The 14,937-nt window shown below is 46.2% G+C and overlaps 2 protein-coding genes across 2 annotated transcripts; one reads left to right on the top strand and one right to left on the bottom strand.

Annotated features, from left to right (window-relative positions):
* Positions 1–45: 45 nt before the first annotated feature.
* Positions 46–7,406, top strand: DTD1 (D-aminoacyl-tRNA deacylase 1). Its single transcript, XM_015857021.1, has 6 exons — positions 46–152; positions 1,210–1,300; positions 2,335–2,570; positions 4,579–4,676; positions 5,734–5,910; positions 6,799–7,406. The coding sequence occupies exons 1-5, from the start codon at positions 110–112 to the stop codon at positions 5,887–5,889; spliced, it is 624 nt and encodes a 207-aa protein (XP_015712507.1). The 5' UTR covers positions 46–109; the 3' UTR covers positions 5,890–5,910; positions 6,799–7,406.
* FAM161A (FAM161 centrosomal protein A) lies at positions 6,912–14,936 on the bottom strand. The gene is made up of 7 exons (XM_015857015.2): positions 14,529–14,936; positions 13,803–14,059; positions 11,929–13,107; positions 11,341–11,508; positions 10,704–10,803; positions 9,596–9,738; positions 6,912–9,047 (listed from the first exon to the last, which is right to left on the bottom strand). Exons 1-7 carry the CDS (start codon positions 14,811–14,813, stop codon positions 8,564–8,566), a joined length of 2,616 nt encoding a protein of 871 aa, XP_015712501.2. The 5' UTR covers positions 14,814–14,936; the 3' UTR covers positions 6,912–8,563.
* Position 14,937: the final 1 nt, after the last annotated feature.

Below are 14,937 nucleotides of genomic sequence, written 5' to 3'. Positions count from 1 at the left end.
ATGGTTCCTCCACCCGCCAGGGGACGCTGTGAGCGGCGCGGCCCAACAGGGGGCGGCCGCTGTTGCCCGGCGCCGCCACCTCCCCGCGCCGGGCCTGCGCCTTGCCGCCATGAAGGCCATCGTGCAGCGGGTGGCTCAGGCCAGTGTCACAGGTCAGTGCGCGGCACCGGGACGGACAGCGGAGCCGGAGGGGCGGGGGGGACAGGAGGCGGGGGCGGGCGGAGCGTTGTTGAAGCGTTGCCCCGCCCGCATCCTTACCCCCGCCCCGCGGCCGGGCCCCCCTCCCTCTCTCCTCTCAGCGCGGTCCCTCAGCGCTTCGCTTTCAGACATCAGCAGGGGGATTGAGTGCCCGTTCAGCAAGTTTGTGGATGATGCCAACGCGTGTGGTGTGGTTGACATGCCCAAGAAAAAAGATGCCATCCAGAGGCTCCATGGATGGGACACATGGGCTCCAGCAGTGGGCCTGGGTGAACCTCGTGAGGTTTAACAGATTCAGGTGCAAGGTCTTGCAGTTGGGTCATGGCAGCTCTGGTGATCAGTATAAGATGGGGGTGTATGTAAGGAACACAGCCCTGCTGAAAAGGACCTGGGGGCACAGGTGGATGGCAAGCTGTACAGGAGCCAGCAATGTGTCCTTACAGCCTAGGAGGCCAACCATATCCTGGGCTGCATCAAAAGAAGTGTAGCCAGCAGGGCAAGGGAGGTGATTCTACTCCTCTGTGCTGGTGAGACCTCACCTGGAGCACTGCATCCAGATGTGGAGTCCTCAGTACAGGAGAGATGTGGACCTGTTGGAGCACATCCAGAGGAGGGCCACAAAAATGATCCGAGGAATGGAACACCTCTACTACAAGGATGGGCTGGGAGAGCTGGGGCTGTTCAGCCTGGGGAAGGCTCCAAGGAGACCTGAGTGTAGCCTTTCAATATCCAGAGGAGGGCTGTGAGAAAGAAGGGAACAGAGAGTAGGATCTGTTGTGACAGAACAAGAGGAAATGGTTTCAAACTAAAAGAGGGCAGATGTAAGTGTGATATAAGTACAATATAAGTTCTGTGATTCTGTGATAAGGAAGTTTTACTAGAAAGAGTGGTGGGGCATTGCACAGGTTGCCCAGAGAGGTAGTGGATGCCTCATTGTTGGAGACATTCAGGGTCAGGCTGGACGGGCTCTGATCTATGATTTCATCTTACTTTTTTCCCCCCCTTTCCCAGTGGGTGGTGAACAGATAAGCTCAATAGGACGAGGCCTGTGTGTGCTGCTGGGCATTTCTTTAGAAGATACGCAAAGAGAGCTGGAGCACATGTAAGTCATATATTTCCTTTTACATTCTCTTGTTTTGCTTGCGCATTTTTGATTCAGTGATACCTATTCTGTAGCTAAGGAAACAAGGCACTCAGACTCCTTTTGAGTTTGCGTGTGAGAAGTTGTATTCTTCCAAAAGCCTGGATAATCTCATCAGTTACTTTTCTGTAAAGATTAACTCATTTTTGGCAGTTCAGAGATATGTCATCCCTTCTACGGCCACAAAGCATTGCAAGTCAGCCGCCAGACACGTGCAGAGGAGAGCTCTCCAGGCAGTTATTCTATTCATTCAAGGGCTGATCTCAATTCTTAAGAAGGCAAATAAGAAACAGGTAATAGAGATATAGACCTATTACAAAGGAGGAAAAGCTCCTTCAAGCAGTGAAGAGACAAGAATGTAAATGAGGGTGAAACACCTAATGGATGTGGAAGAGAAAGTAGAGAGTGAGGGTGTGAACTAAAGGTCTGTAGGGATCTCACATGTGAAACTTGTATAAAATGGTAGCAAACCTTTGAAGGCACTTGTACTAAGATGTTCTCCCATGGCTTTTCTTACTGTTTGCTTCTTCAGCATGTAATGTTTGCTTTGTTGTTGTTTCTTGTTACTACTTTGTCACATGAAAGATGTTTCTGAATATTCCAAGGCCGTGATTAGTAATAACTACGCTCACAGCACTGGGATGTTTGGATAGCTGACACAAATGAGGTGGGAAGCTGATATCTGACAACAGCAAATAAGAAGTTAGCTTAATCAGTTTTACTGCACCATCTTTATGACACTCTGTAACATGCAGTTGTTCTGTCCTGACCTTGTGCTCTATGAAAAGATGAAGAACAACCAACAGCTTTCTTAAGTTATGGCTCTGCCTAATGTGAGGAGATCTCTGTCATTTAGATAGGAAGGGATGAGGGAAATCTGTTATGTGGTGGCAGAATGAATGTGTGTCTGCCATCCCTTTATCCAGGTATTACCTGCTCCTGTTGATCCTTAATGGGACAACTGAAAAACTTCAGGAATCCTTTTCTTCTCCCAGGGTTCGAAAGATCTTAAACTTGCGAGTGTTTGAAGATGAAAGTGGGAAGCACTGGTCCAAAAGTGTGATGGATAAACAGTATGAAGTGTTGTGTGTGAGCCAGTTTACTCTGCAATGCATCCTTAAAGGAAACAAACCTGACTACCACATGGCAATGCCCACAGAGCAGGCGGAGAGTTTTTATAACAGCTTCCTAGAGCAGCTAAGAAAAGCCTACAAACCAGAGCTTATTAAAGGTAAGGGCAAAAGGTTGGTAAGGTCCTTGGTGTGACCAGTGGACTTTGTGTCTGTGTGCTTTTCTGTGATACTTTGTTTTGTGCGTTTCTGTCTGTGCTGCAGAGGAGCTGCCTGTATGCAGCAATAAGTGAGGGGATGTTAGATGCTCCATCTGGCCTTCCTCTAGCCACACCATTTCCTGGCATTCCTCTGTAGTGCCTTGACATTTAGATATTCTTATGCTGTCAGCAATTGTTCAACAGGAATGATGATGTAACCCAGAGAGGCTGTGGTTATGAGAATGAGCTGTGATGTCAGGTTTGATCACAGGCTTGATATCTTTATGCTAGAATAACCCTGAACATTTATTTCTTCTGAGACTTAGGTGGTTAGTCAGGCTCGAAGGCATCACCGCTGTTTGATGAACAGTGCATCTCAATCTGGCACTGTATTTTTACATTTTGGTTACTGATAATGATGATAGTGGGAGGTGTAATGTGGTACTTGAAAACAGCATTTGATTTAGACTATCTTATGCCATTTATGCAACAGTTTTCACCAGAAAATGCCTGGCTTCCTTTTGCTTTTGTTCTCTATCCACTCTTAATCTTTTTCTGCTTCATTTCTTGGCCATTTGCAAATTTAAACTTGAATTTTTAGTGCAGTTGTCTGAAAAACAAGAATCTAGAAGTGTGTGTGTGTTGGTTTAAATGGATTATTAACAGACTTTAGTGGAAAAGTTGAGAGGGAGAGGCGGAAAACTAGCTGGAGAAAGCTTTGGATATTCAGCTTCGCTTTTGACTGTTGATGAAAGCTAATTATCCCAGGTACCCACCCTTATCATGCAGTGCTTTCCAATGAGGCACTGTGAAATGCACACATCAAATGCTTGTCTGGTGTCAACCTTCCAATGGCTTGATATATTCCTCCAGTCAACGTTTGTTGGTGATAAGGAATGCATTTCTTATACCCCTTCCATGCAGCTGTTTTGGTCCACAACATAAAACTTATGTTCTGAATTCATTAGACCAAGTGCTATTTGAATTCTAAACTTTCCTGAAAATTCAATGGGAATAAGATTTGCTCTGCTAAGATCTGATCAATTTGGATGTTTATGTCCAGGTAAAGTAAAAAGCAAGCATAGGATTGCTTCTTTCACCAAAAAGAGGTCAATAAAAATGGATATATTTCTATATATCTACATCCTTATGCTTGAGATTTGGAAAATGCTCTGTTTCTGATCTGCTCTCAAACATTTTGTATTTTGACAGCAGCTTTTTAATCTTCTTTTTTTGATGAATAACATGCCAAAGGCCCAGGAACCTTTTCCTCAGCTGCAGGGCTATTGCCAGCAATCTCTTCTGTGGTGCTACAGTGTTTGGCTTTGCCAAAGCTTGTCTCTCTGGGTCTCAGTGGCTCATGGCACGCAGCCTTTGGAAAAGCAGTTGAGTAGTAGATCTGTTAGGATATGGCCCAAACAAGCCTTCTTCCTTCTTAACTTTTAAGTAAATACCAGACTTGCAGGACACGGTTGGGTCTGGGACATCTCCCCATGTTACCAAATTCTGACAAATCCTATGTTGCAGACAGGAACACAGGAGTTACTCTGTCAGATTGGGATCAACCTGCAAGCCAGTGTTCCCTGTTCTAGAGTATCAGTGTTAAGTGTTTTAAAAGATTTCTTTCTTTTTTCAGTCCTTTGTCCATGTATAAGATTTCTGCAAACCATCAGCCTGGTTAGCTGGACTAGAGCCCTAGCTTAGCTGCTACGTCCTTTACTTTTAGCTCCTACCTGAGACAGCTAAACCATGAGCACCATGATTATCTGTAGTCTAGATCTGTTTTGTGGACATCTTTGTACTTAGCTGTGCATTTGTTGTCACTGAATCAGAGCACAGAGCTAAATGGGTGTAGACTTATTTTTTTAATGGCTTTTTGCAGTTTATTTATTGGCTGTTATTTCCTCTGTCTTTTCCTTTCCTCCAGTACGTGTTATTCTTTCACCAGTTCCGTTTCTTCCCTTTTCAGATGGCAAGTTTGGCGCCTACATGCAGGTACACATCCAGAATGATGGTCCTGTAACAATAGAGCTGGAGTCCCCAGCTGCTGCTGTTGATCCTAAACAGGTAAGCAACCAGAGAGACAGTGTGCAAGAAATGGACGTCCAGGTTATGCCTTCACTGCAGAGGTGTACATTTGCCTTTATGTGGCACAGGTGTGTGAGAGTGCTGCATCATCACAGGGAAGCATCCTGTTATGAAGTGGTACAGCTTCCCTTAGGCACGAGGATTTTATGTTTTCCACGCAGCCTCTGAAAAGTAAAATAATTGCATAGTTGCCAAGGTATCTTGGTTTGGAATTGGTTCTCTTTTACCTTCAAATTCTGTTCTGCATCCTTTTGCAATGTTTTACCCAGAGGAGGAACTCATCTGTTCCCTGTCTGTCTGTAACCTCACGGCTTAGAACAAAGTGTTATCAGCCCAAGCTGTACATAATTAGCAGCAGCAGCAGCAGCTCTGTGTGTGGATTAACGGCTGCTTGTAGATGTAAGCACTCATCCCCTCTCAAAGGAATTGAGCTGCTGCTGATTTGCCCAGGAAAAAGTGTGTAAAAAGCTGGAGGGCACTGAAGAAAGCTCCACTTTGAGCTCAGGAGCTGTCAATCTAATGTAAATGTTCATCTCTATTAACACTATCATTCTGTGCTTTGGGTAATTCATTCTGAACAGAGCAACGTCCACGTAGTTTGAAACTGCAAGGGCCAGCAGCTTCTGAACAACTGATGTTGGTCGGTGTTTTTTAGATAAAAGGGTCAGCATGTGCATGCAAGCCTCCTTTCAGGTGTCTATAGAGATTAGATCTACCTTCAGGCTCCTCTTCTTGCTCTGAAAAGCAGGGGGAAGTCAATAGGCTGAGGGAGTTGGTCATGTTGGTGCATGGTAATTCACCATCTTCTCCAAATGTCTGAAAATCCAAGCCTTGCTGGGTTGGTTGGTTGTTTCTTGTTTCTCGCTATTGTTTTTCCTTTTCTGCTTTGCTGATCTACGCGTACATGTTATGAATTGAGATACAAGTTTGCTGCAAATGCTCATTGACAATTTTTTAGAAAATTGTATAGAATACTGTCTTCTGAAATGAAATTATTCCAGCAAGTGTTTCCTCACTGTCCTTGCTTTGTGAGTAGCTGGCAAAGCTTGAGAAGCAGCAACAAAGAAAAGAGAAGACCAGAACCAAGGTACCCTCTGAATCAAGTAGAGAAAGAAATGCCCCCCGTAGCAAAGATGACCCCAGTGCAAGCAGTGGAGCAGAAGGAGATGTGTCTTCAGAAAGAGAGCCGTAGCTCATCCAAAGCAGGCCTCAGGTATGGCTTTTTCGTTGCTGTTTCATTCCTTGAAGTCATGTCCTCCCATTTGGCAGTCTTAAACCCTGGGTGCTTTACAGAAGCAGTACCTGGATTCTGCTGAGAGCTGCATTAGAAGTCTTGAAAGGTGGAATTCCAACAATGTTACTGGTGGGCAGCCTCCTTTTTGATCTGCATTTGGCATGCCAGAATGGAGACGTGGGTGTAAACCACTTCCCAGCTGTGTGCTGGGCTGGAAGTCTGCATCCGGAGTCTGGCCCAGCCATGGCTGTTTTCAGGCTGAGACTGGAGTTCTAAAATGTTGGTCTTACAGCACAGCACTGACTTAACTTAGCATCCCGCTTTGTATTCTGTGGAGCTAAGATGCATGATTTCTATTGTCTTTACCTAGCAGCCTGGTCACTGCAGGACAACCCCCATTACTTGTAGTACCCTAATAAATAAATCATCTCCAGTAATGGAAGTGGAAAAAACTTCTGGAAACTGGAGATAGGACAGAACTGGAAGCTGCAGCTTTCCTTTGTTTAATTATTTTTATTTTCATAAAATAAATGTGCTGTGTTGCTGGTTTTGAGCTTCCAAGAAGCCAGGAAAGCATTATTTCCCTCATCTGCACAATGGAGCCCTCGTTTGGCAGTTTAATTAGGAACAGCACTGTGAAGTTTAGATCTAGCCTTTCCCTCCTTTTCCTATCCCTAGGGTGCAGTCCAGTATATATGATTTATGCTCTGAAATATCACACGTGGCTCAGATCTTTCCACTCCCTCCTTCTCAAATTTCCCAAGTGGTGAGGGAAATCCCAAGACATTGAGGACTAATGACTACTTTATAGAAGTTCGTGTTATTACCTGTATGATAGTAATGTCTCTGTTTGTTTGCCTTCCGCAGTTTCTCATACAAAAGCTGCATTGGATCCTTGAAGAGAGACCTAACAGACATTCACCTCAGCAAAGCTCTTTGAGGACTTTGGATAAAAACGGAAAAGCAGAGCTAAGACAATAGAAACTTACATCATTCTGTATTGAAACAACCAAAGCAATGCTATCAGATTCAGTTGTTAATGTGTAGTACCGGTAGTAAAAGGGACTTGTAACATTTCTGTGTATGTGTTTTCACATGGCTGCCGAATAAAGGATAGCCATAGGCAGGTTGTAGCAGAACATTCACTCTGGGTACATAAGCTACATTTCAAAAATAAATCAGGGGTTTTCCTTAAACTTACACTTGAATTCTAAAAACCATTCGAGCAAGCTTGTACTTTGATCCTCACTCTGTGATGTCACGTGCTACCTGTTTCCATGTCAGCATGAAGGTCTGTGTGTATTTGGGCATATTGTTCAGCTGCTGTGTAACACTGAGTTAGGCAGGCTAGTCTTTCTGCATGGCTTAAGTTATTAAAAGGAAAGATCAGATGCTAGTTGTTTGTCATGCAGAACACAGCTGTCTTGTACACTTTTTTAAAAACAGAGGAGACTTTATTAAACAAATGATACTAACTGAGTGCCTGTTTGTCTTTGTATGTTGCATTCCTTAAGATATAGCAACGAGTGACATGAGTGACACAGAGCAAAAGTAACACCTATTAATGCAACTCATTCACCCGTCGTTTGGAAGCTTGGAAGTCAGGTTGCTGCCCTGAAATGTTTGCTCTTTACAACATGGTAAGTCCTTTAGATCCTTCATGGGGATCATCAAAATCCCTCAGCAGCTGCTCCATATGCTGCATTGTGCAACTGTTCACATTTATATCAAGTTAATCAGGGGCAGAACAACTTTTGGAAGCTTTATTCTTCTACCTCACTTGTTCTATCAGTGTTAGAGCTCAGTGAAAACTAAAAATGATGGCTCTCAATGTATTTGAGTGCATTTCTTTCTCCTCTATATGCCAAGCCTTCAGTAACAGTAATACTATTCCTATATTAGCTGCACAAAACATTCATGTTGACCCATCTAACAACTAGTTTCCTCCAGAAGCAGTCACCTCCTTCTCCTCTGACCCTGGCACTCTCCTGGCCCATCATTGAGCCAATCCAGCTTGCTGGTGGGAGCAGACAGGAGGGGGGAGCCAAACAGGTAAGCTTGGCTGTTTTGTCTGACCACAATGGTCTTCCTTGTAGCTGCTCTACTAAACACAACCTGAGGTCTTGGACAACAAACCCTTGTTGCTTCATTGCCGTCCTAGAAGATATTGCAGGAACAGAGCCCAAAAGGGCCTCAGTGTTTGAAACGGGGAGGCAAGAGCAAGTTACTGCTGGATGTGCTGAGACCTCAGTACTTAACAGCACAGTTCACAAGACATTATTAAACACTGGTTGCTGAAAACTCTAGGAACAGTAGTGCATGGGTGGCACTGAAGTCTAGATTAAAGAAGAGGAATGTAAAATAACTGATTTTTTTCTTGGTGGGGATGAATAACTTAATCTTTCATATTGGAAAATCAACACAATTTCTGTGCTGGAAAGACTGTTAAGCTAAGAGTTTTAAATTCACTGTTTTTCTTATATTAGTAGTAAAAAACATTGGGGGGTTGGACTCGATGATCTCTAGAGGTCCCTTCCAACCCCTACAATTCTGTGACATGATTTTGGTATCTATTTCAATGCCAGCAATGAAATAGGTTCCAGAGCACCAGGCTGCCCTATCTGCCTTCCCTTCAGTCAGCCTCCTCATCACTGGGCTTCTCATCAGAATCATCACTTTCATATTCCTCATCCTCATACTGGAAAGCACCCTCAGCTTCGGGGTCAGACTGACCCTCCTCTTGCTGTCCATTGGACTGACCAGACTGAGAGCTGGGTCTTGACCTATCCTCTTCTTCCTCATTCTCTTCCTCCAGGGAATGGCCAAGCAGAAGGCCTGCCTTTGCTTCTTCCTCCTCCTTTTCTTCTTTCTGCTCCTCTTCTTCACAGTGCTGGTTGGAGGTGGGGCTGGATCTGGCCTCCTCTTCACAGTGAGGCTGCTGAACCTGAGGGCTGGCTGGTGTCTCTTCCTCTTCCTCCCCCTCAGCAGATTCACCATCCCAGCTGGGAGTTCTGATGCCTTTTATCTTCTCTTCCTCAAAGGATTGCTCAGACTGGGGACTGATGCTGGCTGTTTCCTCAAAGAATTCCCTTCCTTTCACTTGATCCTTGCTGACTCTGTAAAAACAATTTGTATGGGATTTTTATTCTCAGACAGAATGCTTTCCAGGAGGTTTTAAAAGACTTACACACTCAGGTAACTTAGGGCCAATCCTGGCACCCTTGGCTGGGGTAGAACTGGGAAAGAGGGAAGGCTGGACTCTGCTTTTACGCTAGAAAGTAACAGTACTGCTTATATATTTGGCTTTTCCATTTCCTTTCTGTCATAACAGCAAATGGATATTGAGAAGCCTTAAATAAGGCTTATTTTAAAAAACAGAAATAAAAGTGAAGGTGATGCAGAATGAAATGACTTCTCAGCAGCCTTCCAGAAATCACGGTTAAAGAACCAGACTGAAAATATTACCCTGAATTGTTCTTTGAAGTGCATGGTGTATAACATACCCAGAGCCCTTCTCTGACTCAGGAAACAATTCAGGCAAAACAACCACACACGCTGCAATATTTACTTGGAAGTACTGCAAATGATTTTCTCAGCATTAAAAATGGCTCTCATTACTACTCGGTACACAGCAGCAAAACCAAAACCCTTCTGTGATCTCTACCTTTCTTTGGCATCAAAATCTTCAGCACTGCAGTACTCTTGCAATTTAGTTGTTTGTCCTTTCTTGGAAACCAAGTCTGGGCACACCCCCAGAGCTCTCAGTCTGTTAGAATAATATTTTTCTGCAGCTATTCTGGCATTATTCTGTAGGAAAAACACAAGGGTGAAGTATGAGCTAAATGCCCGTCTTCAGATACTTTTGCTTATATTAATACTGTTTCATTATTTGCACGTGAGAAGTTAAGTTCGATTATTCACTACAGCTAAGAATGGCAAAACTACTTGAGAACTTTATAGCAGATCTTCCTCCCTTTTCTGTACTGGTTCAAATGCAATTTGCTCCCTACATCCGCCGGGTAACAAAGCGCTGTAAATACTGTGTAATGCTATTGAGGGAGCGGGGAGAAGGTACAGACCTGAAACATCAGCTGTGTTCTTCCTAGGGCTGCTTCTCTCTGGGGGAGCTGCTGCTCTGAAACATGACATTGCTTTACTCTCTCACAGTGCTGTTTTGATGTGCTGTGCAAATCTGAATCTCTCTGTCAAGCTGTGTAAGCTCTGCTCCTCCAAGTGACAGCTGGGTGAGGAGGCCTTGTCCCCAGCCTTCATGCATGCTCTGCCCTGCAGCACTGCTGGGCCAGGAAACCCACCTGGGAGGGATGAGAGAACTGGGAGGAATGGGCTGTCTATGCCTTGCTGCCTCTCTATTCCAAAAGCAGTCGGGGACTGTGCTACCAATGCTTTGTTTTACTGAGACAGAGGGGTGAAAATTCTGCATCTCAGCTTTACAGTAGACATGGGGAATGCTTGAGATCTCCTAGTATTCTCCCAGATTAAACCTCTCATCTTTTGCTGTAAATGTGTTCGACTCAGTGCTGTGTGTGTTATAACTGAACCACTGGATGTCTTTAAAACATCTCATTTCCCTGCGCAAACGCACCATGAATGCTTGGTCACAGAAAAGTGATTTGTAGGGAGATGGAGCAGTAGAAATTAAAATGGACAAAAACTTGTCTAAATAACTTCATGTAACTTTTAACAGTGTTTGACTAAAAGTTCCCTACACACTTAACTGGAGATGAGTCTAAGAAACAGACAAACAAGGCAACCTGTGTTACTCTTTCCAAGAGCAATGGCCTTTGCTTTACTCTTTCTTCCATCTCTTGTAACTCTTGCAAATACTCCTGCATTCTCTGCTTGGCGGAGTTCCTAAAGGAAACACAGTGCAACAGAAGTCAATTGTCTGTAACACAAGAAGTACTTCCTTCCAATTGCTCCATGACAAGCATGGTCCCTGGTTAAAAAAAGCATAAGGTTTTACTGTCTTACAGTGGAATTAGGTTTACCTCCTCAACTTCATGGAATGATAAAATGATTTGGAAGGGGCCTTAAAGCCCACCCAGCCCCAACCCCCAGCTGTGGGCAGGGCTGCCCCCACCAGCTCAGGCTGCCCAGGGTCCATCCAACCTGGCCTTGAGCACCTCCAGCGATGGGGCACCACAGCTTCTCTGGGCAACTGTGCCAGGGCCTCACTGCCAGAACATCCTTGTTTGGAATACCAGTGGACAAAACTATTTCTGAAGTAGTGTCCTTGGATAAGCAGCGAGAAGTCCTGTCCAGTGAGGCTAACGGGGCCTGCCTGAGTATAGTTTCTTATAATAGATTCTTCTGCCTTCCCCACCTCTTTCCATATTGTCTCTGAGTTTCTGCAGAGAGGCTCAGGATTCAGGGGATGCAATGAAATACCTGAACGCCTTTAGTTTGGATTTAGAGGTCTGAGCGAGGCTCTGATGGGGGTCGTTGGCCTCAGCCCGAGTCGTGACAATTTTCTGCAGTTTCTTTGTTCTTTGTTTCTGCTTTGTCCTGTTCCTTTTCTGTTGTTCTTCCAGCCTTCTCTTTTCCTCATGCGAATTCCTGGGTGGAGAAACAAACTAAGGCTGAGTTTGTTTGAAATCAGGCACGAGACTTCAAAGGAAGCTTCGGCAAAGGAAATTTGAAATACTAAAAAAGAAATGGAGGAGGGGGGGAGGGGGGATGAAAAAGGGCTTGGTATAAATGGGTATGTGCCACTGTAAGGGATTAGAGCGTATCCTGACAAACTGAGGCCGTTCTTCCCTTTCCTATTGACACGTGCAGGAATGTGCATTACTGCTTCTAGGAAAACCCAGTATTAGTAAAGCCCCGTGTTTAGTGTAAGGACTTGACAATGGTGTACAACTGAACATATTAAGTCCCATATTCACTGCATGAAATAATTAATTGCATCTGTAGAGGTACAAAAGAATTCTCTCTAGGTATTTAAAGGCACAGAGCATCACTGCAGCAGTTAGTCACCTTAGGGCCTGCAGCCTTCGTTGTGAGGACCATGTGACTCTTGGCGACCTGGATTCTCCAGATCCTGAGAGAGGTGAGTTGGCGCTCGACTGTCTGGTTTGGGGTCTGCGCCTTGGAGAGGCGTACGGCCAGCGTGTTTCTTTCAGCCTTTCTTCATCCTCTTGAATGTCTCTCAAGACCTTCCCCTTGTTTGAGGGAATGTACGGAGTGCGGAGATGGAACGGCTCGCACACCGTGAGGTGTTTCACCTGCTGCTGCTGCCGGAGCCGTTTCTGAAACTTCTGGTGTAGCCGGTCAAAATCTGGAACGCTGTGTTGGACCTTGGGTTGGCGCTCCGTTTCCTTTGGTTCAGCACACTTGTGTTTCTTCTTGTTGGCATCCTTGGAAGCCAGCCTGCTGGTGGGCACAGATGCATTTCGCAGCAGCTCCTCAGCTCTCATTCTAATCCGGATTTCTCTGTAGAGCTCTTCCTCCTGCAGCTTGTCTCTAACAGACGGGCTATAAACGCACCTGGGAACTGGCTTTGCTTTGAATGGTTTTGTTTGCCTTTCAGGTGTAGAGAGGTCTCTCAATTGCATTTTTCTGATTTCATCCCTTTGCTTCTCTCTTTCAATGAACTTAAACGGCTTCTGAGAAGCCAAGAGCTTGAGTTTGCTCCTCTCCTTCACAGTCTTCCTGCGCTCCTCATTCCTTTGCACGATCTCACGGTAGAGGGGCAGGAAGACGGCAGCGGGCACTGGAGTGGCTCGGAACTTTTTCTGACACTCTGCTTCTTCCTCCAGCTGCTTCTTCAGTAGGTTATTTTCTATCTCAATCTGTGACTTGGATTTGACATTCTGTTCTTTTCTTCTGGCTTCTCTAATTGTCATCTGGAAAGGCTTGGGCACCGTGACTTTTGGTGACCATGCCTTCTGCTTCTGTCTTGTCCTGGCAGCCGGGGCTCTGGGCAGGCTGTGCTTCCTGGGGGGAAGGTAGTCATCCACCGAGAAGCCGTCCCACATCCTTGCAATCCTCTCCTTAGCAAATAACAATGATCCGGTTTCACTGCAGCTGTCTTCAGATGGCAGTTCTCTGTTGGACTCACCAGACACACCTGAGCCAAAGGGATCGCTAATGCTGGAGTCAGAGAAGGATCTGGGCAGACTTAGAGGCTGATACGTGCTCTTCTCCCAGGTTGGCCTTTAAACAGAGGGGAAAAAGAGAAGTTGGTTTGAATCCATTCCAGCATTGATTTGAAGGCAGTAAACTGTTTTCAGTGCCCTCACTAGAGGGAGAAAGATGAAAAGCACTTGCAGGGTATATAGCAAACTGCTGATCACAGCCTGAACCTCTGATTGACCACCTGAGGCAAGCAATGAGTCAGCTGGGGGAGCACAGGTGAAGGTAATTCATCTGTGCTACCAGAAGGAGTTGAGCCTGGCTGCACCTCTCCCAGATCCCATTTAAGGGCTGACCACCACTAAGGCAGGATCTCTTTGTCTGGAGATTGTTCCTGTGTGGAGTTTACTGCAAACCTTCAACACTGGTGAGCGTTTCCCATCATCATAGATTATCTTTCTATCATGATACGAAACATCTGTTTAATCTCTGTTTACTTATTGACTGTATAACTGCACAGAGGGTGAGAGAGGGAAGGGAAAAGGGTAACAAGGCACTGTGCTTTATTAAATGCATTGCACAGATTCTGCTGTGGGCATACTTGTGAGTGTGACAGCCTGCTAGCAAAGTGAATAAGCATTGTAAGAACTGAAGCTGACCTCGCTGTAATTATCCCTTTACAGGAAAGGGGGAGAGCAGCAGTTCCCAGCCGCAGCACATACCTGCCCCATGTACTGCAGCCTGCAAAGGTCCTCCAAAGGTACCACAGAACTTACCTACAGCAGACATAGGAAGTTGCACTGTTAGTGTTGTTCCTCTCCAAAAGCTTCACTCCTTGTAGATACAGCTTGTTCCGATACATGCTTTCTAATTTAGCCATGGTCTCCATGTGGGCATTCTTCAGCTCCTCCAGCTTCAGGTAATATTCCTGGTTCGAGGTGCCCAGCTTGGAGAGCTCTGTCTGTGTGTCACAGCCTGTGCCCGGGGCGATGGGCTGCTCGCTGCCAGGGCCCGGCTCTGTGCCCAGCTCCCCCTAGGGATAGAGGAGGCATTTCTGTGTCAGGCTTTGTGGTTCAGAGGGAAGAGGAATGAGGTTTATAGCGCTGCTTCATTTTATTGTCTCATGAATGAAATGCTACCGCCGAATTTCATACCTCTTACCTATGCACAGACTTTAACACACGCTGCATGGAACAGTCTTCCTGCAGTGCCTTATGGCTTGAGACTGCCGTTTATGGGAAGTTAAATAACGAAGTCTGTCCCTGTGAGCCCTTATCCTTGTATCGGGAAATAGATCCAGAAGGATCTTTTGGAAGGGAAAAGTCCTTTTCTTGCTTAGAACACAGCTCTAAGACAGCCTTAACCGGCACCTCCCCCGCCCGTTTCCATAGCCGCTGTAAAGCGAAGCCCTCCGCTGCTCCTCCTAAGCTCCTTACAGCTCTGCGGCCCATCTGCTCCGCGTCCCACCGAGCCCGGCCCGGCCCCGCCGCTCCCTCCGTTACCTGCGCGCTGTGCTGCGGATCCCGTGGGTTGTGGGCAGCGGGCGCCCGGCTGTGCGGCTCCAGGGGAGCACGGGGGCAGGCGGCGGGCGGCTCCGCGCTGTGCGGAGCCTCCATGGCTGCGTGCAGGGGCGGGGACGTGTCGGGACGGGAGAGGCGGGGCCGCAGGGCCCGGTACCGCAGGGCCCGGTACCGCAGGGCCCGGTACCGCAGGGCCCGGTACCGCAGCCGGCTGCAGGGCACGGGGCGTCTGGGGCTGTGTGAGGGGGCGCGGCTGGTTCCGCTCATTGGTCACCTCCCGTTCTAAGAGGTTTGAGCTCCAGACAAATGGGGGATTATTAGTGAGTACGGGTAAACTAAGGTCAGGAATGGTCTTCTACCTCTTGGAGGTGGAATCATTGAGCACTGAGCC

This window comes from Coturnix japonica, chromosome 3, assembly GCF_001577835.2.
Source record: "Coturnix japonica isolate 7356 chromosome 3, Coturnix japonica 2.1, whole genome shotgun sequence".
NCBI classification, from domain to species: Eukaryota; Metazoa; Chordata; class Aves; order Galliformes; family Phasianidae; genus Coturnix; species Coturnix japonica.
Note: the sequence above shows the minus strand (reverse complement) of the source record. Positions and strands in the feature narration are given on the sequence as shown.